Source organism: Aotus nancymaae, unplaced genomic scaffold (genome assembly GCF_030222135.1).
Source record: "Aotus nancymaae isolate 86718 unplaced genomic scaffold, 86718_ANA_hifiasm-v0.15.2.pri h1tg000016l, whole genome shotgun sequence".
NCBI classification, from domain to species: Eukaryota; Metazoa; Chordata; class Mammalia; order Primates; family Aotidae; genus Aotus; species Aotus nancymaae.
The window spans coordinates 66,154,870-66,178,842 of NW_026988428.1; the positions used below are offsets into that span (position 1 = coordinate 66,154,870).

The 23,973-nt window shown below is 44.8% G+C and overlaps 3 protein-coding genes and 1 non-coding gene across 5 annotated transcripts in view; 1 reads left to right on the forward strand and 3 right to left on the reverse strand.

Annotated features, from left to right (window-relative positions):
- NCAPD2 (non-SMC condensin I complex subunit D2) overlaps window positions 1-21,644 on the reverse strand; it is a 35,181-nt gene extending 13,537 nt beyond the window's left edge. The window contains exons 1-13 of the mRNA XM_012472831.3: window positions 21,479-21,644; window positions 19,500-19,648; window positions 9,908-9,983; window positions 9,566-9,624; window positions 8,900-9,081; window positions 8,456-8,598; window positions 5,261-5,388; window positions 5,065-5,188; window positions 4,732-4,879; window positions 2,650-2,847; window positions 2,178-2,312; window positions 1,994-2,081; window positions 1,718-1,898 (exon numbers count right to left, since the gene is read on the reverse strand). Of these exons, the coding sequence (XP_012328254.2) occupies window positions 1,718-1,898; window positions 1,994-2,081; window positions 2,178-2,312; window positions 2,650-2,847; window positions 4,732-4,879; window positions 5,065-5,188; window positions 5,261-5,388; window positions 8,456-8,598; window positions 8,900-9,081; window positions 9,566-9,624; window positions 9,908-9,983; window positions 19,500-19,626 (1,589 nt within the window). The 5' untranslated portion in view covers window positions 19,627-19,648; window positions 21,479-21,644. The remainder of the gene's footprint in view (window positions 1-1,717; window positions 1,899-1,993; window positions 2,082-2,177; window positions 2,313-2,649; window positions 2,848-4,731; window positions 4,880-5,064; window positions 5,189-5,260; window positions 5,389-8,455; window positions 8,599-8,899; window positions 9,082-9,565; window positions 9,625-9,907; window positions 9,984-19,499; window positions 19,649-21,478) is intronic.
- LOC135275560 (small nucleolar RNA U85) lies at window positions 9,159-9,488 on the reverse strand. The gene has a single exon (XR_010343179.1). It is a non-coding gene; the product is annotated as a small nucleolar RNA U85 (small nucleolar RNA).
- On the reverse strand, window positions 19,713-20,700 carry LOC105731178 (transcription factor BTF3-like). Of its 2 annotated transcripts, XM_064376765.1 has the most exons (2): window positions 20,129-20,700; window positions 20,025-20,071 (listed from the first exon to the last, which is right to left on the reverse strand). In XM_064376765.1, exons 1-2 carry the CDS (start codon window positions 20,511-20,513, stop codon window positions 20,025-20,027), a joined length of 432 nt encoding a protein of 143 aa, XP_064232835.1. In that variant the 5' UTR covers window positions 20,514-20,700. The 2 variants fall into 2 exon arrangements, with proteins under 2 accessions (XP_064232834.1, XP_064232835.1); XM_064376764.1 differs by having other exon boundaries at window positions 19,713-20,700.
- A 717-nt stretch (window positions 21,645-22,361) lies between the features above and the next one.
- Window positions 22,362-23,515, forward strand: MRPL51 (mitochondrial ribosomal protein L51). The gene is made up of 3 exons (XM_012472832.3): window positions 22,362-22,593; window positions 22,679-22,789; window positions 23,200-23,515. Exons 1-3 carry the CDS (start codon window positions 22,515-22,517, stop codon window positions 23,394-23,396), a joined length of 387 nt encoding a protein of 128 aa, XP_012328255.2. The 5' UTR covers window positions 22,362-22,514; the 3' UTR covers window positions 23,397-23,515.
- Window positions 23,516-23,973: the final 458 nt, after the last annotated feature.

Here is a 23,973-nt window from a genome sequence, read left to right on the forward strand (position 1 = left end):
ATGTTTTAATTTGTAACTGCAGGCAATAAGACTCCTCTGCATTTGTAATCTGAATACTTGGGGCCAGCTCTGCTATTTACTAGCTGTTTGTGACAGTCGAGTTATCTAACTTGATTTGTTTTTCCTTATCTGCAAGATGGGGAAGACAATCTGGTAATACCAGCTACCCCCAAAATTGTGGGCAGAAACCTTAAAGTTATACAAAGTTAAAGCAGACAATACAAAATGCAGAGAAGAAACGCTGCTGTTTGTGAGGCAAAAAAACTTAGTTATTAAGAATTTAACCTCCAGCATCTACTGCCGAGGATTTCTGAAGGAGGGGCAAAATCTTTACCATGAGAAGAAACCTTCTTCAGGCTGGGCCTGGTGGCTCATGCCTGTAATCCTGACACTTTGGGAGGCCAAGGTGGGCAGGTTGCTTGGGTCCACGAGTTTGAGACCAGCCTGCGCAACTTGGCAAAACCCTGTCTCTACCAGAAATATAAAAATTAGCCAGGCTACTCGGGAGGCTAATTGGGAGACAGCTTGAGCCCTGGCAAGTTGAGGCTACAGAGAGGCTGCAGTGAGCTGTGATCGTGCTATTGCACTCCAGGCTGGGCAACAGTGAGATCCTGTCTCCAAACAAACAACCCTCCCTCTTCTAACTGACAGGAGAAAATACTAGTATACTTGGTGGAAGATCCACTTATAAAATGATAGTCTCTATTTTTGCTTTAGCAAAATAAAAAGAGGACACTAAAGAGACATAAGGGAGTCATAGGGCAAACAAGCCACTCTCTAGCCTTTTAAAAACATCCCAGTTAGGTAAGAAGTAAATAAATAACAAATAACTTGTGACTGAGGTTTAGGAATACTTGTTGGCGGCTGGCTCACGCCTGTAATCCCAGCACTTTGGGAGGCTGAGGTGGGTGGATCACCTGAGGTCAGGAATTCAAGACCAGCCTGGCCAACATGGTGAAACCCCGTCTCTACTAAAAATACAAAAATTAGCTGGGTGTGGTGGCGTGTGCCTGTAGTCCCAGCTACTTGGGAGGCTGAGGAACAAGAATTGCTTGAACTCGGGAGGCAGAGGTTGCAGTGAGCCGAGATCGTGCCACTGTACTCCATCCAGCCTGGGCAACAGAGTGAGACTCTGTCTCAAACAAAACAAAAAAACCACAACTTGTTGACAGCTATAAGGGCTTTTGTTGTTAAGCTGTTCTGAAGTTTTAGAGTCACAAAAACACTTGGAGAAATCTTTTCTCTAAGATCAGAATTCATAGGAGGTTTGAAGATTAAGGTAGTATTAGGCAAGTTTGATATTATTAGCTCATGAAATTTAGAATTAGAAAGTCATTAAAGATCATAAGATCTAATCAATTTCTTATTTTACAGATAATGAAACTGAGGCCCAAAAATTCAAGCAACTTATTCAAGATCATACAACTAGAACTTACAAACTTATAGGTGCTCTTCTTCAGTTGAAGGAGTACTAATGTTTGATAATATTGTTAACATTTAATTGTTTCAGTAGTTTCTTGAAACATTTATAAAGTAGAAACACGTGCTTAATTGTGGACTGTGCCTATGGTCAGACCATTGCTACATGAAAGCATCTACCATCATCTGGTGGCAGCATATCTGACTGCAGTTCATTTAAAAGAAACATTGTGTTAGTTTCTCAAAAGTTAACTCTAAGCATAAACAGATCATGAAGAATATCCCCTGTTTTGCCTACTTGTAACTAGCTTTGGCAAGCAGTTGATAGATGCGTCCTTTCACCTCTTCAGTGGTCTCTGTATTGGCAATTTGCTCAGGAATCTCCTCCTCTCCCTGGGGAAGCTGGAGAAGCTGCTGCAGGGTAGACTTCAACTCTGGCAGCATGGCTTCCCATTCCTCCTCTGGGTCCAGCACTGCAGCTGAATGACAGTCTCACTTAGTCTCTTTCGCTGGGGTTTCTGACTGCAAGGAGAAGCCTGTCTGGGGTTAGGACTCCGAGGCAGTAACTACTTACAAGCAGCTGCAGTTCGCCTCTTGGCCCTCATCTCCTGTAATTTCTGGGTCTCCTTCTGCAGTGGTCCAGCAAGGTCAGCATCACTAAGCTATCAGGTAAAATGAATAGCAGGGTCAGTAAATGATATAATTTCATCCCTGTTTCCATTTAATTCCTTCTCTTTTGTTGGACCAAGTCTACTTACCTTGCAGGAAAAAGGATTATTGGCTAGAAAACTGGCCAGCAGCTGGATGGCATTTTTACATACTAGCACTGACTTGTCTGCCAGACGTCCCACAGCTAAAGCCACCACTGCCTGGAAACGTGTCAGGGGGAGAGCCTGTGTAGAGGAGGAAGAGAAGAACCTGCTCAAGTCCCACATCATCCATTTTGTTCAAGATGAGTTTCAGTACACTCCAAATTGAGCTACTCGCTCACTCTAAAAAACCTTTCTACAGAATATAAACTAGGAGTACTCCTTGGGTGACAAGACACATTGGAGTCCTTAAAGGGAGCCAGGTATCCTTGTCCTTGGTAGAGGAAGACTTTCATTACTGATAATAAAAAAGTGAATTCTAGACTTCTTTGGGCAGATATTTACCTTCGACACTGGATTCTTCTTTACGCTGGTATACAGAGGCCTACCATATGTCTTTGCCACATAGAAGGTTGCTTACCTTCTGCTGGACAATTCGGGAGAAGAGCTGCAAAACACGGCTCCGCACAAAGGAGTTGACATCGTGGCCATGGGCTTGTAAAGTATCCAAGAACTGGTCTCTGGTGTCTCGGGCTGCTTCCTCCAGCTGATCGCCATTCAGAACCTGCAGTACCATCTCTGCCATGGCTGCTAGCACAGCATTACGCATCATGTAATTCTAAGAGAGAGGTGCATAGAGAGGATAAGGCCTTTAGTCAAGGCGAAGCTTGCTTGTGCTTGGCCATAACTTTTCCGATTAACTGCCTAGGTATTCAATCCTGAGGTCAAAGGAAAAAGCTGAGTCCCAAAGAGGACTTCTTGCTCAGAGAATGCTGGAACAAACAAGTGCCAAAAACAATTTTTTCTCATAGGACTCACACAGGAAAGCATGGCAGTAGCAGCTGAATATAAAAATCACATACACTCACCAACACACACTTGGAAAGCATTTATGACTACCCTTCAGCTGAGGTCTCAAAGCCTTTGTCGTTGTTCTTGTTTTTTTTTGAGACGCAGTCTTACTCTGTTGCCCAAGCTGAAGCGCAGTAGTGCGATTTTGGCTCACTGCAACCTCTGCCTCCTAGGTTTAAGCGATTCTCCTGCCTCAACCTCATGAATAGCTGGGACTACGGGTACCTGCTAATTTTTGTATTTTTAGTAGATACACGGCTTCACCATGGTGGCCAGGCTGGTTTCGAACTCCTGACCTCATAATCCACCTGCCTTGGCCTCCCAAAGTACTGGGACAGGCGTGAGCCACTGCTCCTGGCTGTTTTGTTTTTTGAGACGGAGTCTTGCTTTGTCCCCCAGGCTGGAGTGCACTGGCGTGATCTTGGCTCACTGCAACCTCCATTTCCCGGGTTCAAGTAATCCTCCCACTTCACCCTCCTGCTAGCTAGGATTACAGGCATGTGCCACCATGCCCAGCTAATTTTTAAAATATTTTTAGTAGAGACCAGGTTTCACTATGTTGGCCAGGCTAGTCTTGAACTCCTGACCTCAAGTGATCCACTCACCTCAGCTTCCCTTAAGTGTTGGGATTACAGGCGTAAGCCACCAAACCCGGCCTCAAAGCCTTTGACTCTTACTAATAAATATCCCTTCCTTTTCCTCCCACTCTCCTTCCAATGCTTTACTGACAGAAAATGAGACAGAAACATGGAAATCTGCCTTAGGGTGCCAGGAAGTCCAATATATAATGTGATGGAGAAGCAAGATTAAGGTTTTGCCAGGCCAAGAACCAGAAAATAGGGTCTTGCACAAAAAGTAAATTAGATGAACATGTGGACTGTCTTTGTCCTTGACATTCACCTAGGAGTACCTAATATCAGTTTGGGAATCAGCCAGGTTAGCATTCAGGGATGAGAGAGAATTGAGAGAGATGACATGGGTTGATTTGAGAAAGCTCATGGTTTGAGAAAGTAAGGCAAGCCAGTTGGTGGGAAGATGCTTTATCTTGAGAAATAGATGGGACTCAATCAAAGCTGAAGGCTAGGCATGGCAGCGCCAGTAATCCCAGCACTTTGGGAGGCTGAGGCAGGAGGGTTGCTTGAGACCAGGAGTTTGAGACTAGTCTGGGCAATATGGCAAGATTCCATCTCTACAAAAAAATAAAAAATTAGTTGGGCCTGGTAGTATGTGCCTGAAGTCACAGCTACTTGGAAGGCTAAGGTGGGAGGACTGCTTGAGCCCAGGAATCGAGGCTACAATGATCTATAATTGCACTACTGTACTCCAGCGTGGGTGACAGAGCCAGACTCTGCCTCCAAAAAATAAAAAATAAATAAACCAAAGCTGAGTTGCTCTTACTAGACTTAAGCTGCAGAAATGTCATCTCTCCTACCAGAACTGGATAAAAGCAATGTGAATTGAAAGATTAATAGATTAATAAAGAGCACCTTATTCAACAAACTTGACCTGCTTCTCTACAGAAAGGAAATGTCACAACAATAAATCTAGACAACTTGTCAAAGCTACTTTCTTGTTCTGTTAAGAAACAGCCTTTCAACACTGGACTTCAAATCCCCAGAAGAAGCTTAGAGATCCCTAGGGGACCACCTACCTCTCCATCCAGGTGATCTAGCAAAATGCACATGCTAGACATCAGGATAGCTGGGACACGTTCTGCTAATTCTGTCAGGAATGCTGCAAAGCCCTTTGTCCCTGAAGGATCTCGACTCAACTCTTGGGGACACTTTTGTCCAATTTCTCTACACAGAGAAGAAAACACAGCCACAGCAACATAGCTCAATTATTCAGTTCCCAGTAAGGGAAGGTAAGACAGGTATCTAATATCTGAAGGAAGCTACTGTTGCACAGACAATATATTTCCAATCTTTCTTTGTTCCCTCCTCGAGGAAAATGAGCATGAGAAACTTTGAGATGGAATAGTCACCTTACAATCTCTCCCACTATGCTCTTCATTCCATAGTCAGTTGCCCATAGACTCACAGCTGCGACCAGTACAGGTGCCAGGTGTTCAAAGTGCTGCAGCATCTGGATGATCTTCACCGTGGCACCTGTGGAAGCACTAAACATGAGAAATTATGGGCAAAATGAAAAAAGGCAGGGCAAAGTGACAGGTAACTTACTGAGCATATGGTTGTAACGCGTCAAGGCTACACCAAGCAGGTGTGTTATGGCTTCCCGAGTGGGGCGGTTCTTCTGGTGACTAATAGTGGGATTCTCCAGAAGGCGGTAGCAACAGCCAGTAACCAAACTGCGAAAGGAAGAGTTTGAGATGATGAAAGCAGCTGTCGGGATCCACTTATATTGGCGCCCTGCCCTGCCTCATTCATTCTATCCCTACTGCTCCCAAAGTCAGGGTCTTCTAGTTTTCTTTATTCTAGCTATGACCTTCTATACCAGGTTGCTTTGCTTTGCTGACCCCACTTAGGTACTCCTTCCTTCAAGATTACCAACTTTCAACCAGTTGTGATGCTGACGAAGAACCTGGATATATGATAAAAGTACGACAAAGTCGCCAGTGACTTCTCATTCCTAAATATAACAACTGATTCAATCCTCAGCTCAATTATCTTTCACAGCTGCATGTGATACAGTTACTCACTTTCTTCTTGAAATAAATGCTTCGTCTGGCTTCCAGGACACAAGAACAAGACTCCTTTCTGTTTCTTTGGCTAGTTCCTCACACTCTTTTTTTTGAGACAGTGTCTGCTTCTGTTGCCCAGGCTAGAGTGCAGTGGCACGATCACAGCTCACTGTATCCTTGACCTCCTTGTAGCTCAGGTGATGCTCCCACCTCAGCCTCCACCATGCCCAGCTAATTTTTCTATTTTTGTAGAGACACGATTTCACTATGTTGCCCAGGCTGATCTCAAACTCCTGGCTCAAGCGATCCTCCTGCCTCAGCCTCCCAAAGTGCTAGGATTATAGGCGTGAGAGCCGTGCACCCAGCTTCCTCACTCTTAATTAATGCTGGAGTGGCCTAGGGTATCAGTTCTCGGATTTCTGCTCTCTTTTGGCTACACTTACTGATTTCATTCAGTCTCACAGCTTTGAATACTATTATATTCCCAAATGTGTTATCCCTAGCTCAGACCTCTCTCCTGAAGTGCAGACCTATATATTCAACTGCCGAATCTGACAACTTTACATGGCTGTCTAATAAACACCTCAAACTTTGTGTGTCCAGAACAGAACTTCTAATCTTCCTCCCAAAACACCTATTCACAGCCTTCTCCTTATCTCAGTTACCAGTAACTCTAGTCTTCCAAATGCTCAGGCCAAAACCCAGGAGAGTCATCCTTCAACGGACTCTCCCTCACACCTCACACCTCACACCTCACACCCAGTCTGTTAGCAAATCCTGTAAGCTCCACCTTAAGGAAAAAGTATAGAACCCAATTACTTCTCCCCATCTCCACTGCCATGCCTTGGTCTAAGACACCATCATCTCTTGCTTGAGTTACTGGAAAAGCCTCTTAATGAGTCTCTTGCTTCCCCTTTCCCTCCATAGTTTATTTCAATATAACAGCTAGGATGGCCCTGTTAAAGTACAAGTCAGATCACCTCACTGTCCTGCTTGGAAACCCCAAGGCTCCATCTCACTCTGAGGAAATGCCAAAGACACCATGATGGCCCACAAGAACCTGCGGTCTGGCTCCCCATCGCTCCCATGGCCTCACAGCCTAGCCTTCTTCCCTGTTCTCAGCTGTCAGCTCTCTGGCATCCTTGCTATTGCTAGTACATGCTGGACACACTCCCTCCTCAAGATCTTCACATTTGCTGTTCCTTTTCCTTGCCCTTGCTATTCCTCCACATATTCTCACAGGCCTCATTCACCTCCTCTGGGTCTTTGCTCAAATGTCACCATCTCAAAGAAGTCTTATTAGAGTAGCCGATTGATTGATCTATCTAACTGTTTTTTTTTTTTTGAGACAGGATTTTGCTCCTGTTGTCGAGGCTGGAGTGCAATGCTGTGATCTCGGCTCACTGCAACCTCCACCTCCTGGGTTTAAGTGATTCTCCTGCCTCAGCCTCAAGTAGCTGGGATTACAGGCACTCACCACCACACCCAGCTAATTTGTGTGTGTGTGTGTGTGTTTTTTAAAGTAGAGATAGGGTTTCTTCATGTTGGCCAGGATGGTCTTGACTCCTGACCTCAGGTGACCCACCTTCCTTGGCCTCCCAAAGTGCTGGGATTATAGGTGTGAGCCACTGCACCTGGCCTAGAGTAGCTGATTTAAAAATCACAACCTTCTTCCATCAAACTTATTTTACTTATTTTATTTACTTATTTACTTATTTCTACTCTATAGTACAGACTCTAAGAGGGCAGAAACTTTTGTTTCCAGTGCCTATAATGGTGCCAGCTGCACAACTAGGAGATTCTCAGTAAATACTGTTTTAGGAATAAATAAATGGGCATTTAGATGACTTTCTAACATTTCATTATCCAATTCTTAGCAACTCCATGTTATGATTATACTTTTATTGCAGATAGAACTGAGGGATGATGTAATCCCAGCACTTTGGGAGGCAGAGGCAGGCGGATCAAAAGGTCAGGAGTTTGAGACCAGCCTGATCAACATGGTGAAACCCCGTCTCTATTAAAAATACAAAAAATTAGCCAGGTGTGGTGGCAGGCACCTGTAGTCCCAGTTACTTGGGAGGCTAAGGTAGGATAATTGCTTGAACCTGGGAGGCAGAGGTTGCAGTGAGCCGAGATCATGTCACTGCACTCCAGCCTGGGCAATAGAGCAAGACTCCATCTCAAAAAAAAGAGAAAAGTTAGCTGGACATGGTGGCAGGCACCTGTAGTCCCAGCTACTCGGGAGGCTAAGGTTGCAGTGAGCTGAGATCGCACCACTGCACTCCAGCCTGGGTGACAGAGTGAGACTCTGTGTGGAAAAAAAAAAAAAAAAAAAGAACTGAGGGATGAAATGAAGTATTAAAAGGCAGATCAGCCGGGTGCAGTGGCTCATGCCTGTAATCCCAGCATTTTGGGAGGCTGAGGCAGGTGGATCACCTGCGGTCAGGAGTTCAAGACCAGCCTGGCCAACATGGAGAAACTCATCTCTACTAAAAATATGAAAATTAGCTGGGTGTGGTGGCAGGCGCCTGTAATCCCAGCTACTCGGGAGGCTGAGGCAGGAAAATCGCTTGAACCCAAGAGGTGGAGATTGCAGTGAGCTGAGATCGCACCATTGCACTCCAGCCTGGGTGACAAGAGCAAAACTTCATCTCAAAAAAAAAGGGCCTATCTAGCAACAGAGCCTCACTCTCACAGCTCAGTATTATCTGTAGCCATCCTCCCTACCCACCTGACAAATTCTTCTTCAATTATTGAGTGGTTCCACAGGTGACGGATGTCCAACTGAAGTAGCTGCGTTAAAAGCTGAAGAATTGGTTGCCTCTCTTCTTCCCAGTCAAAGCCATGGGCTGCCTTGGTCCGAGCTTTCTTACCCTAAAAAGGATCAGGTATACATTGAGGAAAAAATAAGGGAACAAAGAGGGTCAAGATCTGCCAGTCTGAGTGCCCAAATAATCCAGTATCAAGACAAGACAGAAGGTGATATGGAAGAAATATTACACGTTGCACAGTGCTATCTGTCTAGGAAGAAAATGTGTGATACTTTTGGGTTCTTCCTCCTAAACTCTCAATGAAGACAGAAAGGATTCATAGGATCATTGGATTCCCCCGTTTCCCATCCGTTCCCCTATCTCCCCAGACCCCATATAAAGTGAGCCCAAAACTCCAAATTTACCTTCCCACCAAGGTCCAGGTCCATGAGGTTTGTCTGGCTGGTCATGGTCTCAAAGGATTCCAAAAGTCGTATCAGAGCATAACAGTTCATTTTGAGGGCATTTAGATGAGCATTTCGATCTGATACACTCAAGGTTGTATCATCCAGGATAGCTGGAAGCTCCTGGGAGTGGCGGGATACCACTATGAGGGGCAGAATCTTGGAGTCAGTTTCACTCACTTCTTTCATATACCCCAACTTCAAAACACCCAGCACTTGCAGCCATCAGATTACCAAAGATCTGTGTTTCATCTCTCAGCGGTCATAATACAAACTAAGTCCTTTGGGACCCTTGGCCATGATACCCTGAACATGCCCTGTTCCTACTCTCTCCCTCCAGTTACCACAATCTCTCTCCAGCAACTGGAAGAATCACCCCTATTAAAAAGAGATAGCTCAAAAGTAGGAAAAAGTTCTTGTTGGTCTGCCCTTACAGTGAACACACATAACTCTGTATCGCCCACCAAGATTACAGACCTTTAACAGGCCAAAGGTCCCTGGGCTTAGCCAAACCAACTGAATCACAACAGCCTTGATATCATCATGTGGCTGATAAAACGTAGCAAATAATAAACAAACAAATGACAACAAACACCTTCCATCCCCCACCCGATGACCCACAAACACCTTTTATCAGGAATTCCAGAGTATCTTCTTTGAGGCCAGGGTCTATACTTCGAAAGTGACTATGAGGGAAAGACAAAGTGTGGGGGTGAGATAGGAAGGAGACTGCAGAGCCCTGTCTAACAGATCAGATCTACCTGTGGAATCTAATGTTTAAAAACACATGTGAAATTGTTCAACTGAATAAATATGTGGCAAGTTGGGCACATGCTCATCAGTAGAGATATCAATACCCAGAAGCATTTATCAGTGAACCTATAACTTAGGAGTTTCAGGACTAACATGCACAATTAGGACAAACAGCCACCAGTTCTTTTTAAAGTACCAGCTGGGTGTTGCACTTACTGTAAAATGCTGTAGATAGTATCAAAGTGCTCCAGCATAGCCAGGGGCCCCTGAGCTCGGAAGGCAGCCTGAAATGCTATGAAGATGAAAAAATTAATACATTTGGAAGAGAGAGAGGACTTTTTAGTAAATTCTACCCATGGCAGAAAACTCAGTTTGTTACTTTTATTGGTAGAATCACTCAAAAAAGAGACAAACAGTTCACTTTAGTGTAACCTATAATGATGATGATATATTTGTGTTACAATTAGAGCCTTGTTTGAGCTTCACCACACCTGAGCTAAAGGAGACAGTATTAAACCTATTTTACATCGTAGAGTAGCTGTATGACTTGTCCAACTTATAGCAGTTAGGAGTGAACACAAACTCAGGATCTTAAAAAAGAAAAAAAAAGTTTATACATTTATGTCCTTTTTCTGCTTCAGGATCCCACAATGCACTTAGTTGTCAGGTCTCCTTAAGTAGTTAAGTTTTGGGGGAGTCAAAAGTTATATATGCAGATTTTTTACTACACAGGGGTTGTCGTCCCTAACCCCCACATTGTTCAAGGGTCAATGGTAGGTATGAATGTCAAAACTGAACGAGATAATCCATGCAAACCGGTCAGAACAATACTTAGCATATGTTACATGGTTTGAATGTGCCCCCATAATTCGTATGTTGGAAACATAATCCCCAACATGACAGTGTTGGAAGGTGAGGTATAATGGGAGGTGTTTAGGTTATGAGGGCTCCACCGTCATGAATACATTAATATTATTATAAAAAGGGCTCTAGGGAGCAGGTTCATTTGTGCCTTTCTGCCTTCTGCCTTGCAACAATGCAGCAAGAAGTCCCTTGCCAGTTACTGGTGTGTTGATTTGCGACTTCCCAGTCTCCAGAAAAAACTGTGAGCCAATAAATTTCTGTTAATTATAAATATCCAGTCTCAGGCTTTCAGTTATAACAGCATAATTTTTCTCAGTCCATTTTCTATACATCATATTTCCATTGTTGAGTTCACATCACATATTCACTTCTCTGTTCTGCTTTTTAAAATTTAGCATTACAAAAAGTGTATTAGAAACCTTGGTAAACAATTTTTTTTTTGAGACAGGGTTTCGCTGTGTTGCCCAGGCTGAAGTGCAGTGGCAGGATCATAGCCTGCTGCAGCCTCAAACTTCTGGGTTCATGTGATCTCCCTGCCCCAGCCTTTGGAGTAGCTGGGACTACAGGAAGTGCCACCACACTCGGCCTTGTATCTATCTTAATTAAGTTACTATTCCCCTATTGTTAGATATTATGATACTTCTTATTCCACTAATTAACAACAACAACAACACACACTTCCCTGGCAAATCTAGGTTAAATCAACTTTCTGATTACTCCATTCATGTAACCACACAAATAAAAATGGCCTGAGAAAAACACACAAACATGCCAACGTTAAACTCATGACTACTAATCTGAAGTGGGCCTTCATACACCCAAGTCTATTCACTTTCTTCTAGGCAATTATTTCACACCTATCCTCTGCTCATAACACCATGATCTTCCTCCCAAACTCACTCTCAGTTAAAGGCTTTCCCTTCTTATCGAGGAAACATAAGCAGACAGAAGAGAACTTTCGACTGCCCCAAGCTCTATATTTACCTGCACTAGTTGCATCTGTGCCCATATATTCTGCCTTTTTTTTTTTTTTTTTTGCTACTGTGGATAAACTGTCCATGTCCTGTAAAGCCATTTCCTCCCTGTGTACCAAATCACATACTCTTACCTACTAAAGGTACTGCACCCTCTTCCTCTGCATCACTAGCTTTTCCCTCTCTGATCACTCCTACTCAACATACACACGTAATGCTGCCCATATTAAAACAAATACATTATGTAAATTCATCATCTCTAATCTCTCTCATTCCATTTTCTTAAAAACCTATTCCAAGCAGGCTTTTGCCCCCAGCATCCTATGAAATAGCTTTGTCAAGGTTACCAGTGACTGACATCAATAAATCCAATAGTTAATCTGCAGTTGACCTCCTGTTTTTGAAACGCTCTATTTATTTGGCTTCCATTTAGCTCTTTCATTCACTTTGTGCCCCAATGACTGCTTAATGTCTTCTACTGGTTCTTCGCCATCTTCCTAACCTCTAAATGCTGGACTGTCTCAGGTCTTGGTCTTCAAACTGCTTCTCTTCTCCATCTAAACTCACTCCAATCTCATGGCTTTAAATGTTGTCTACATGCTGAGTACTAAATCCTAAATGTGTATCTTTAGCTGACACCTCTCCCTTGAACTCCACACTCACATAAACAACAATCTAAACCTCTTCCTCCCATATTCTACCCCATCTCAGTAAATGGTAACTTCATTCTTCTAGCTGTTCAAGTCAAAAAGCCTTGTAAGGCTGGGCGTGGTGGCTCAGGCCTGTAATCCTGGCATTTTGGGAGGCCGAGGCGGGCAGATCACATGAGGCCGAAAGTTCAAGACCAGCCTGGACAACATTAGCCAGGCGTGGTGGTGCACACCTATAATCCTAGATACTCAGGTGGCTGAGGCATGAAAATTGCTTGAACCTGGGAGGCAAAGGTTACAGTGAGCCAAGATCATGCCACTGCTCTCCAGCCCGGGTGACAGAGCCAACAGAACAAGACTGTCTCAAAAAAATTAAAAGCCTCGTCATCATCTCATTTCAGATTCCTTTCCAACTCTATAAATCCAATCCCATCCATCCGTATTCCTGTAAGCTCTACTTTCAAAATACATCCTAAATGCAACATTTTATCACCACTTCCCCTGCTATTCCTCCAGGCCAATCTACTTGGTATTACTGTATTAGCCACTAAACTAGTCTCCCTGCTTCTCCTCTTGCCTCCTATAGTCTCTGCTCAACACAGTAGACAGTGAATCTTTTGTTTTGTTTTGAGACAAAGTCTCTGCCCAGGCTGGAGTACAATGGCACAATCTCGGCTCACTGCAACTTCCGCCTCCTGGGTTCAAACAGTTCTCCTGCCTCAGCTCCCAAGCAGCTGGGATTACAGGCAACTGTTACCGTGCCTGGCTAATTTCTGTATTTTTAGTAGAGAAGAGGTTTCACCATGTTAGCCAGGCAGGTCCTGAACTCCTGACCTCATGATCCGTTCACCTTGGCCTCCCAAAGTGCTGGGAATTCAGGCCTGAGCCACCGCGCCCAGTCGTCAGTGAATCTTTTAAAATGTCAGACTGTGTCACTCCCATGCTCAAAACCCAATGGCTTTCAAGTTCATTCACACTGAAGTTCAAGTTTTTGCCATGGTCTATGAGACTCTAGAGATCAGTGCTTCTCAAACTTATAATTGTACCCAAATTCCCTGGGGGATCTTCTTAAAATACAGATTTCCTGATTCAGCAGCTATGAAGTAGGACTTGACATCCTGCATTTCTAGTAAGCTCCCAGATCATGAGATAATAATATTAACAATGCTGATCTGAGGACCACATTTTGAGGAGCAAGATTCTAGAATAATCTGTACCACTTCCTACCTAATCTCTTTTTCCTAGCTTTAGGTCCAACTATTTTGGCATTTGCCCACCTCAAGGCTTGAGCTTTTCTGTTTGCTTAGAATGCCCTTCCCTGATAATCTGCATAGTTCATTTCCTTACTTTCTTAAGGTCTCTGCTCAAACGTGATGTATCAGCAAGACTTCTCTGATAATCCAACATAAAAATGGCAGGCCCTACTATCTTCTTCTTTATTTCATTTATTTATTTATTTGTGAGACAGAGTTTCACTCTTGTTGCCCAGGCTGGAGTGCAATGGCACAATCTCAGCTCACCGCAACCTCCGCCTCCCGGGTTCAAGCAATTTTCCAGCCTCAGTCTCCCGAGTAGCTGGGACTACAGGTGCGCACCACCATGCTCAGCTAATTTTTGTATTTTTAGTAGAGACATGGTTTCACCATGTTGACCAGGATGGTCTTGATCTCTTGACCTCGTGATCTGCCCACCGTGGCCTCCCAAAGTGCTGGGATTACAGGCGTGAACCACTGTGCCTGGCTATATTATTTATTACTAAGCTTTGTATAATTAATTTTAGAGACTATGTTGCCCAGGCTAGTCTTGAGCTCCTGGCCTTAAACAATCCTCCTGCCACTGCCTCCCAAGTGGCTGGGATTACAGGGACGAGCCACCATTCGCAGTACACTTCTTTTTATTTTTTAATTTTGAAACAGGGTCTAGTTCTGTGGCCCAGGTTGCAGTGCAATGGTGTGATCATGGCTCACTGCAGCCTCCGCCTCCTGGGCTCAAGCAATTCTTGCACCTCAGCCTCCCAACTAGCTGGGACTACAGGTATACACAATCATGCCTAGCTAACTTTTTTGTAATTTTGGTAGAGATGGTGTTTCACCATGTTGACCAGGCTGGTCTCAAACTCCTGAGCTCAAATGATCCACCAGCCTCAGCCTCCCAAAGTGCTAGGATCATAGGTGTGAGCCACTGTGCCTGGCCACACTGTCTGCTTTTTCTCTTTGGCTCTTACAACCATCTAACATACAATGGTCCTCCCCAATCCATGTTCTCGGTTTCCGAGGTTTCAGTTACCTGTGGTCAATCTCAAGTCTGAAAATATTAAATGAAATATTCCAGAAACAGGCTGGGCACGGTGGCTCACACCTGTAATCCCAGCACTTTGGGAAGTTGAGGTGGGCGGATCACCTGAGGTCAGAAGTTCAAGACCAGCCTGGCCAACATGGTGAAACCCCATTTCTACTAAAAATAGAAAAAATTGGCGGGGCCTGGTGGCTCACACCTATAATCCCAGCACTTTGGGAGGCCAAGGTGGGCGGATCACCTGAGGTCAGGAGTTTGAGACCAGCCTAGCCAACATGGTGAAACCCCATCTCTACTAAAAAATACAAAAAACTAGCGGGGTGTGGTAGTGAGTGCCTATAATCCCAGCCACTCAGGAGGCTAAGGCAGGAAAATTGCTTGAACCTGGGGGAAGTAGAGGTTGCAGTGAGCCAATATCGTGCCACTGCACTCCAGCCTGGGTGACAAGACTAAAACTGTCTCAAACAAAACAAAACAAAAAACCCCCAAAAACTAGCAGGGCACAGTGGCACTCACCTATAGTCTCAGCTACTTGGGAGGGTGAGGCAGGAGAATTGCTTGAGCCCAGGAGGTGGAGGTTGCAATGAGCTGAGATTAAGCCACTGAACTCCAGCCTGGGTGACAAAACGAGACTCTGTCTCAAAAACAAAAAAGAAATAGTCCAGAGATAAACAGCTCATAAATTTTAAGTTGTGTGCCATTCTGAGTAGCATAAAATCTAGTGCTGCCCTGCTGCCTCCTGCCTGGGATGTGAATCATCCCTTTGCCCAGCATACCCAGGCTGTATATGCTACCCTAACTCACTCATTAGCAGCCACCTGGGTTATCAGATCAACTGTCACAGGGCTTCTGTTTAAGGAACCTTTATTTTACTTAATAATGGCCCCAAAGTGTAAGAGTAGTGATGTTGGCATAGTTATAATTGTTCTATTTTATTAATATTGTTGTTAATCTCTTATTGTATCTAATTTGTAAATTAAACATTACCATAGGTATGCAGGTAGAGGGAAAAAAACATAGTATATATAGGGTTTGGTACTATTCTAGTTTCAGGCATTTAATTGGGGTCTTGGAATATATCTCCTTGGATAAGGGGTCCTGTTATACTACATATTTACTTGTTTATTATTTGTTGAGAGCCTTGAAAAGAAGAACTTTGTCATTTTGCCTGTTTTGTTTACTGTTGTATTACCAGTGCTTAGAACAATGCCTGGCACACAGCATATGATCAGTAAATACTTGTTAAATGAATTAAATAATTTGATCTTATATTATTTAGAGGAGAAGTTGTATTCAGGGTTCTAACCACCAAAATCATCAAAGGAATGCAATTGTTTTTAAAAAAAGGACTCTTGGCTGGGTGCAGTGGCTCATGCCTGTAATCTCAGCACTTTGGGAGGCTAAGGCGGGCAAATCACTTGAGCTCAGGAGTTTGAGACCAGCCTAGGCAACATGGCAAAATCTCGTTACTACAAATAACATAAAAATTAGCAGGGCAAGCCAAACACTGCGTGTTCCTACTTATAAGTGGGAGCTGAACAATGAGATCAAATGGACACAGAGAGGGGAACAATATCACTGGAGCCTGTTAAGGGGTGGAATGGCGGGAGGGAAAAGATAGCTAATACACGCTGGGCTTACTACCCAGGTGATGGGTTGATAGGGGCAGAAAACCACCACGGCACATGTTTACCTATGTAACAAACTTGCACATCCTGTACACGCACTCCGGAACTTAAAAAAAGTGATTGTTTAAAAAAAACGATGCCTCGTTATAATAACTGAAGAATAATTTGTCATAGTATGCAGCATGTTCAATTGGTGACATATATATCCACATGACATAGTGTATCTGTGTACACTGTTGGTTTGCCATCCATCAGCGAACCTCCACACTCTACCTTCTTCCTTGCTTACCAAATAGTTGATATGCTTAAGTTTAAGGAGGCTCCTAGGTAATAATTTGATCAGTTTAGCCAGTCTGGGTAATTCTATTTCTCTTACCTGTGCCCTGTAACATTTTGGTAAACAACAGATCACATATGCGACAGTGGTGTCATAAAAATATAACAGGGTGTGGTGGCTCACGCCTGTAATCCCAGCACTTTGGGAGGCTGAGATGGGTGGATCACGAGGTCAGGAGTTCGAGACCAGCCTGGCCAATATGGTAAAACCTCATCTCTACTAAAAAAACAAAAGATGACAGGCATGGTGGCTCACACCTATAATCCCAGCACTTTGGGAAGTGGAGGTGGGCGGATCACCTTAGGTCAGGAGTTCAAGACCAGCCTGACCAACATGGAGAAACCCCATCTCTACTCAAAAAACAAAATTAGCGGGGCATGGCAGCGCATGCCTGTAATCCCAGCTACACTGGAGGCTGAGGCAGGAGAATCTACTTGAACCTGGGAGGCGGAGGTTTCAGTGAGCTGAGATCGTGCCATTGCACTCCAGCCTGGGCAACAAGAGTGAAAGTTTGTCTCAGGGAAAAAAAAGGAAAAAAAAAGTTAGCCGGGCATGGTGGCGTGCACCTGTAGTGTGCATGTGTAGTCCCAGCTACTCAGGAGGCTGAGGCAGAAGAATTGCTTGAACTCGGGACGTGGAGGTTGCAGTAAGCTGAGATCGTGCCACTGCACTCCAGCCTGGGCAAGAAAGAGAGAGTCTGTCTCAAAATAATAATAATAACAACAATATAATAGAGCTGAAAAATTCCCATCGTCTAATAACTTGTTGATGACCCGGACCCTGTGTAGGCCTAGGCTAATGTGTGTGTCTGTGTCTTAGTTTTTAACAAAAAAGGCTAGCTGGGCATGGTGGCTCACGCCTATAATCTCTGCACTTTGGTTCATGTCTGTGATCCCACCTACTTGGGAGGCTGAGGTAGGAGGACTGCTTGAGCCCGGGAGGTTGAAGCTGCAGTGAGCTGTGATCAGGCCACTGCACTCCAGCCTGCAACCCCAGCTCTTTAAGAGGCCAAGGTGGGACGATTGCTTGAGCCCAGGAGTTCAAGACCAGCCTGGGCAACATCATGTCTACAAAAAATAAAAAAAAATTAGCCAGGTATGGTGGTGCATGTCTGTGGTCCCAGATGCTTGGGAGACTGAGACGGGAGCATTGCTTGAGTGAGCTGAGGCTGCAATGAGCAGTGATCACGTCACTGCACTCCAGCCTGGGCAAGAGAGCAAGACCTTGTCTTTCAAAATAAAATAAAGAAGAAAAAGTACAATATAGAAAATTCCTTTTCCACTTCTGGACATTAGAACAAGAAGCTGTCATCTAGCCTAGTGTGGTGGCCCAAGCCTGTAATGCCAGCACTTTGGGAGGCTGAGGTGGGTGATCATTTGAGGTCAGGAGTTCAAGACCAGCCTGGTCAACATGGTGAAACCTCATCTCTACTAAAAATACAATTAGCTGGGAGGTAGTGGCGTTTGCCTGTAATCCTAGCTACTGGGTTGGGAGGCTGAAGCAGGAGAATCACTTGAGCCTGGGACAGGGAGGCTGCAGTGAGCTGAGATTGTCAGTGCACTCCAGTCTGGACAACAGTGAGAAACTGTCTCAAAAAGAAAAAGAAAAGAAGGCCAGGCACATTGGCTCACACCTGTAATCCCAGCACTTTGGGAGGCTGAGGTGGGTGGATTACCTGAGGTCAGGAGTTCAAGACCAGCCTGGCCAACCTGGTGAAACCCTGTCTCTACTAAAAATACAAAAATTAGCCGGGTGTGGTGGCTCACGCCTGTAATTCCAGCACTTTGGGAGGCCAAGGCGAGTGGATCACGAGGTCAAGAGATCGAGACCATCCTGGCCAACATAGTGAAACCCCGTCTCCACAAAAATACAAAAATTAGCTGGGCATGGTGGTGTGGGCCTGTATGCCCAGCTACTAGGGAGGCTGAGGCAGGAGAATTGCTTGGACCCGGGAGGCGGAGGTTGCAGTGAGCGGAAATCGCACCTCTGCACTCCAATCTGGCCCTGGCGGAAGAGTGAGACTTTGTCTTAAAAAAAAAAAAAAAAAAAAAAACTGGGCATGGTGGCAGGCACCTATAATCCCAGCTACTCGGGAGGTTGAGGCAGGAGAATCACTTGAACCTGGGAGGCAGAGGTTGCAGTGAGCTGAGATCACAGCATTGCACTACAGCTTGGGTGAGAGAGCAAGACCCCTGACTAAAAAAAAAAAAAAAAATTAAGAAAGAATAAGAAGCTGCCATCTAGCATCCATGAAAGAAAGGCCAAGAGGAGACAAGCTGGGGCCATATTGTCAAGCTGCTGCATTAACCAACTCTTCTTCTTGTAGGTGATAACTAATGAAATAGGTTATAATCTCTATATTTACAGATTAGTAAACCAAGGCACCAAGAGAATTAAATAACTTGTCCAAGGTCAGAGTGGTAGAACCAGGATTCAAATCCAGGCAGCCTGGTTCCACAGTCTTTAATTTATGTACCTCCAAAGCAACCTAACTGCTACAAAACTGCTTCCAACAAGTACAATGACATTATGAGGTCTTTCTGATAATGCAAAAGGTGCTTTTCATCATTTATAGGTTTCAGTAGGCGACTGCACTGTACATATATTGGTGTTGCAGTGGTACATATATATTATGAGTTTTTTTAACCCACAATTGCACATCTTGGAAGGAGGATATCTAGACTCTAAAAAGGTATTACAAAAACAGCTCGGGTTAAGTCCCAGACATTCTGAAAAAGCTATCCCCTTCCTATAACTCTTAAATCCACCAGGACTTAATTTTAACAAATGGTAAGAGGTAAAGATGGAAAAAACTTTCCCCCCAAGAGTAATCATGTACACCAAGACTGTTTTTGACTAATTCAGAAAAGGCAGTTAATGAATGTACTCTTTGTTTCATGTAACCCATGAAATGTTATGATAAAACAGCAAAGTAAGAAAAACATGTTTCTTGATCTTATGGAGCTTCCTGGTGTAGTGGAACAGAAATGACAGTGTAGCAACTCCATGTGGGACGGTTGTTTGGAAGAGCTAGGTACAGTGATAGCTATGAAGTCTTACCTCTAAGTTGTGGTGGAAGATGTGTGATGGACAGTACCTCTTGCACAACATACTGATTCACCCCTGCACTTTTCAACAACTCCTCTGGGGATAATGGCAGATGGAACTCATACATCTGGGGGGCCATCTTCTCCTACAGGCTCACAGGGCTAGAAACCAAACAGTGAAAAGGTCAGGATCTATATTTAAGACCTGTCTTTATATCTGGTTCTATTACTTCCCCACCCCTAACATGCATAATGGCTTTTAGTCTTTTTTTTTTTTTTAAACTAGGCAAAGAACTTTATTAACCTTGGTTTCAAACTTGATTCCCAGGCTTCTTCGGCTTAATTAGCTGCAAAGAATGAATTGGGTATAAGCAAAAAACTGAAAAGAGATGCAGTGTCCAAGGGGCTTGGGCTTAAAAATATTAGAGATCTAGATTTTATCAGATCCATAAACAAAAATTTCTTAAAAAGCAGTCATAATATAAAATAGCAGCTCCCGGTAACTTCTTCAAGTTTTATCTTCAGAAGTTGACTCAATTCAGTTTGCCTCATTCTTGGAAGCCTCATCAAAATTCTCCACAAGATCTGGAACTTCATCATCCTCCTCCTCTCCAGTAGCAAGTGCTGCTTTTCCATCCACAGATTGTTTGGGCAGAGCTTCAGCCAGTCTCCTGAAACTAGTCGGACTGTCTGCCCCAACCTGGTTTAAGATGCTGGGTAGCACTTCTGTCAGCTGCTTTGTCTCAGCAAGGCCTGTAAAGGTGAAAGTGTTCGCTGCCAGAGATGCCTGCACTTTAGGGTTGTTAAAGTGGATCACTGTTCCTTGGTTTGTAAACATATTCACCTCTTCAATACCAGAGATATTGTTTGCCCCTAATTTCTTTAAGGAGATCTTAAGTTGTTTATCATCTGCTGTGGGTGTTCTATGAACCACCTCCTTCTTTCTGCGAGCAGTTCCTTTCCCACCAATGCACACTTGTGCCTGCAGTTTGGCGAGTTTTTCCTGGTTCATGATTGTTTCTTTCATCTTGTCGGAGCGGATAACGGGTCGCGCGGGGGACTAGGGTTGGTGCTCAGGGGGTCTCGGGTGGACCAGCTGAGATTAGGCGCACACACGCAGGGACGCAAGATGGCAGCTAAAGGGCTTTTAGTCTTACAGCAAGCTAATAACATTATCTGACAGGATGTGAGATTGACCCTGGACTAGAAACTAATTCTAGTAGTAACTTTGCCACTTGGTCTTGTTACTTAAACCCCTGGGCCTTATCTGTAAAAGACAAAGTGACTAATCTCTGATTACTTCACAAAGTTGCTCTGATGACCAAACGAATCAAGCAGTAGGAAGGTGTTTAAAGAACTATGAAGTGGGCCGGGAGTGGTGGCTTACGCCTGTAATCCAAACACTTTGGAGGCCAAGGCGGGCGGATCACCTGAGGTCGGGAGTTCAAGACCAGCAGGACCAACATGGTGAAACCCCGTCTTTAAAAAAAAAACAAACAAACTATGAAGTGGCATATTGTGCCACTTTATAGTTCTTTAAAGTTACTATTATTTCCATTTTTATGTGCAAAGCTCTTAAGTACAGAGAGAATGGTCTGGTCTCATCTGAGGCCAGAACAGTGCCCCAGCAGGGGCCAGTGGGCCTCCTGCACCAGAATGGGAAAAGCATTAACACAGACGATTTATTTATCTTGTGCCAGGTCTGTTAGACTATCTGCATATATCATATCTATCTAAGTCTCCTATCCTCAATCCTACGGGGTGCATAATAATACAACTGCATTTACAGAGCGGGAATTGAAATAAGAAAGGTTAAGCGATTTGCTTAACATCTTCCGTTGCGGATCTGTCAGACTTACAGTTTCTCCCACATTGCGCCCCAAGGATATACCTACTAGACCTCCCTGCCTATTGTATATTGTCCAATTCCGGGTCACACAGCCATGTACTCGATTTTCCTACTCTTTTACGACCTGCAACACCACATCTTACCTGGGGATCTCACCCGCGGCTCCTCTGACTCCGGCAGTCGGGCTGAAATGAACAGGAAAAAACACGCGTGCAAAACACGCACCAATCAGCGAGGCAGTTTTCAAGTTGGCGGAGAAACCGACCAATCCCCGGCAGGCAGAGGCAAAGGCCCACCTCTGAGTCTGGCAACGCGCGGGCAAAGTCACAAATACCGAGTTCAAATCTCAACGGCTGCAGGAGGGCCAATCGCGACGGTCGCCGGAGCGGCCGGCCAATCACAGCGCCGCCCGGGGGCGGGCCAAGGCTCCGGCTCCGGCCCCCGCTTCCACGCCCTACTCGCCCGCTAATGCCTCTTTGCCCGCAAGGCCCCCCTTTGCCCTGTCGGCGGGGAGGCCGTATTTCTGCGGGCCAGAGATGTCGCGTCCCTGGCTGGGCAGCAGGAATACTGAACCATTCAGTCACCTCCAGGAAAGGAGGCAAGTCCACGCTGGGAGTTAAAAGGCATCGACTCTAATCCAGGTTTCGCCATCTCCTCCGCTAAGTGACGTCCAGCAAGTCACTTTTAAGGCCTCAAATTTCCTTCCCCGTAGTAAAATGGGGATAATAAAAACACCTACAGCGCAAGACTGCTGTGAGGCACAGAGAAAGGGCTTGGTCTTTGGAAGCGGGTTCCAGGTTCTCAACCTTCATATCCTTCACAGTTAAAGGACGCCAAAGAAAGTGGAAAGGATGAATTTTCTTGAAATCTCAGTTTTTGGGAATCAGCGACGAGTCGCGGACCTCAGCTAATTCAGCGCTCCAAAACTTCCGGCGGGCAAACCGGAAGCACTGAGGAGGGACCCCTCGGAGGTACTTACCCCTCTGGCCGGAACCAGGGGGCGGGTCCTAGGCGGGCCCTGCGCCCGCAGCTACCTGGGTAAGGCCCAAGATGGCTGCCTTCACGTTAGTATACTTGTGAAGTCGGCGGGGACAGGTCCTGTCGTCATCTTCTTGAGGGCCACATTTGGGCCTCATTCTTGGGCTTGTTTGGTGTGCTGTTGAAGGGGGGACTAGAGAAATGGCAGGGAGCCTCTTATGCGGGGCGGGTCGGCGCCTGTTGGACTGGGTGCCTTTGGCGTGCAGAAGCTTCTCTCTCGGTAAGTGGCTGATGTAGACACCCCGATAACCGCTTCGTAGTGTAATAGGCGGCTCAGATTCATTCCCTCCCTTCCCCATCTTCAGATGTTCCTAGGTTGATCGGTATAAGGCTCACCCTCCCGCCCCCCAAAGTGGTTGATCGTTGGAATGAGAAGAGGGCCATGTTCGGAGTGTATGACAACATCGGGATCCTGGGTAAGACTTGACCCTCGACGTGGTATAGAATTTCAGAATGGCAATTACGTTGTAACGACTATCTTTTCCTCCTGTGTAGAGACTGATACTGTGCTCAATAGTAAGAGCAAACACCTATGTAGCTGTTTACATTGTGTTTGGCACTGTTCTGAGTGCCCTCATATAATTTTTACTTCATAAGTGAGGAGACTGAGGAACGAACGGAGAAATCAGTTTTTCCAAAGTTAATAAATGTCAGTGTCAGAATTTTAACCCCAAGCAGTCTGGCTCCAGAGTGCTATTGATTCTCTACTGTAATGTGTCTTGCCTATAGGTGTTGCTCAGCAAGATGCAACTGTGGGTTGAAAGCTTAGCTGGTGTAGGATGGGTCCTCTTGTCTTGGATCTAATGTGTTCTCTCACATTACACAGGAAACTTTGAAAAGCACCCCAAAGAACTGATCAGGGGCCCCGTATGGCTTCGAGGTTGGAAGGGGAATGAATTGCAACGTTGTATCCGAAAGAAGAAAATGGTTGGACACAGAATGTTCGCTGATGACCTGCACAACCTTAATAAACGCATCCGCTATCTCTACAAACACTTTAACAGACATGGGAAGTATCGATAGAAGAGAAAGCTGAGAATTTCGGAAAAGGCTCATCTGTTACCCTGGAGAAGGGAAACCACTTTTCCCTATGAGGAAACGGCTTTGTATGCTCTCTGTAATAAAATGGGGCTTCTTTGGAATTTGATAGCCACATAATTTTGTTTTCCTTTAATGCTGCCTCTACTCATGTAGACTATGAAGTCTTGACTCATCCTAGGTTTTAGGGTCTTAGGTTTGGGCCTCACAACACTTGCCTTTTACAGTCTAGCTATACCTAATGCCTTTAAAAAAGAAAAGTTGATCAGAGTGTCATCGGCACTTTTTGACATAATACTTATAGCAAGCTAATAACAATTAGGTTAATAGTGTTTCTAAAGACCTTCCACTCTGAAATGGAGTCCCACCTACCCAGGAGAGTCCCACCTACTCAGGAGGCTGAGGTGGGAGGATCACCTGAGCCCAGGAGTTTGATGTGATCTCAGTTTGCTGTGAACTGAGATCATGCCATTTCATTCCAGCCTGAGCAACTGGGGTGAGACCCTGTCTCAAAAAAAGTGAACTTAGGGCTGGGTGCAGTGGCTCACACCTGTAATCTCAA